The 2,022-nt window shown below is 56.3% G+C and overlaps 1 protein-coding gene across 1 annotated transcript; it reads right to left on the bottom strand.

The window, feature by feature from the left end:
* Positions 1-610: 610 nt before the first annotated feature.
* cldn34 (claudin 34) lies at positions 611-1,390 on the bottom strand. The gene has a single exon (XM_033033504.1). The coding sequence runs from the start codon at positions 1,388-1,390 to the stop codon at positions 611-613; it is 780 nt and encodes a 259-aa protein (XP_032889395.1).
* Between the last annotated feature and the right edge of the window lie 632 nt (positions 1,391-2,022).

Raw genomic sequence — 2,022 nt, forward strand, 5'->3', positions numbered from 1 at the left:
GGGGATCATGTCCACTGCCCCCCATCCCCTATCGGGTTTAGTCCTAACTACTTGCAGCTATGATTTGGGCTTTTACTCTCCACTCCTTCTGTCATAAATGGAATCATCTTTCCACACCTGCCCCTTCAAAATCCTTCTTACCTTTGATTACAAACAAAATAGCCACAGTTTATCAAGCACGTTTTATCAGCACTGTCCAATCCAACAATTGAATTGAATTGAATTGAATTGAATACTTTATTGTTACATGTGACAAGTCACAGTAAAATTATTTGAAAGTCACCGCATAAAAGACGCTGACAAAGTTATAAAGTATCCTGCACCGGATCCACCGACTGTATGTTCTCCCCACCAGTCCTCCAATGTTCTTCCCCCCCCACTTCTCACGGAAGTCCCACCACGCTGGGTCCTCCTTTGTTCCCTGCGGCACATCCTCCGAGTCCCACGTGGCCCGCCTTCGACCACCAGCCAACAGATCACAAGGTCTCAGGTGTTCTGGTCTGAACAGGTAACTCAACCTTTCCTTCAGGCCGCCTCATTGGTGCAGATACTGCACAAGGTGTAGGAATTGTGAGGCTTTGCCATTTTTCATTGGGGCTTTCCAACCTCCTCAGCACTCCTCAGTCCGGAATGCCGGGTTGTCCGTTCCACAGCTGGCCAGGGAATACTCCGAGAAACTGTCTGCATGCAAGCGGTTTTCCGTTAAAATGGTGGCCCCAGAGACCAGGCTGTTTCTATCCCATGGATCCAGGGTGGAAGGGTGGATCTTGTTGTTGGATAAGAACGCAGGAGTCTTGTAACTGAGCAGCAGCAGACCAGCCAGGAGGAGCAGGCCGGAAGAGAAGATGGCCACGTAGATGCCCGCACCCACATCCTGGGTCTGTGGGGAGCTGGGCAGGCCGAACCGCGGCGGGAAGGTGATGGAGCGGTTGCCAGTCACGGAGCTGAGGTTCCAGCTGGCAGGGATGATGGCGCAGACTCCAGCCAACAGGTGGAAGCACCCTGCGGCCCTCATGGCCAGCCCGGCCCACCCTCTGCCCATGTAGACGCTCCACAGGCCAGAGACAGCCGCCGCCTTCCCCAGAGCACCGGCAACGACGGCCGTCCCCATCAGCGGCTGGGCGGCGGCGATCTCCCACGGCACAAAGGCCTCTCCTGCGCCCATCGCCTGACAGGACATCAGGCGGAGTGGCGGGGACGCCAGCCGGTTGCTGCAGAGGCAGGCCCTCCAGATGCCCACCCAGGCCACGCCCGAGTCAACCTCCGTCGACCTCACGTGCCACACTCTCCACTGGACCAGCCCCATGGCAATGGCGGCTCCGATCCAGCCCAACGCTCCCAGCACAAACCCCACCAGCTGGATCGGGGCGCCGCTGGGCCGCTGACCCATGACCTTGGAGGTCAGCAGGCAGGGGAGGTGAGGGGAGGGTCGTAGAGGCCTGGATTCACACCAACCCGGCGACAGAGCGAGCAGGAGTGGTGATGCCGGTTCACTGCTGGAACAACCTGAGAAGTTACAGGCTGAATGCTAAGCTGCGGGTTGCCTGGAAACGCTACAAACATGTACCGCCCACCGCACAGAGCTTTGTTAATGCTGCCTCTTGTTTTCTCAAGCTGGTATTGGTGTTGTGGCCGCACCCATGACAATGAGTGGTGGCAAATTACAGGCTTTCCCTCCATATGAAGCAGCAGCCCAGGCCATAGGTCTGGTGGAAGCAGGTTCAGGCGGTGAGCTTGGGTGGGGATGTCAACAACAGGTTAAAGACCATTTAGCCATTGACAGGAACCATTGGCAGATGGAGGAGGTGACTGGAGCTCCATTGGACGATTGCCTCTCTGAAGATGACAGGCTCTTCCTGTGCTCTGCCATGCTATAATGGCCGGTCCCCTTCATGCCAAATTGTACAGCCCATTTCAAACAGCTGAGGGACCTGTTAGGCTGGTGGGAGTCAGAGTTCCCTTCAGCTGTGCGGAGCAGCCTTGGCCTGACCGGATAGCTTGACACAACCGAAGATGCTGGTT

The sequence above is a fragment of the Amblyraja radiata genome, chromosome 14, assembly GCF_010909765.2.
Source record: "Amblyraja radiata isolate CabotCenter1 chromosome 14, sAmbRad1.1.pri, whole genome shotgun sequence".
Classification (NCBI taxonomy): Eukaryota; Metazoa; Chordata; class Chondrichthyes; order Rajiformes; family Rajidae; genus Amblyraja; species Amblyraja radiata.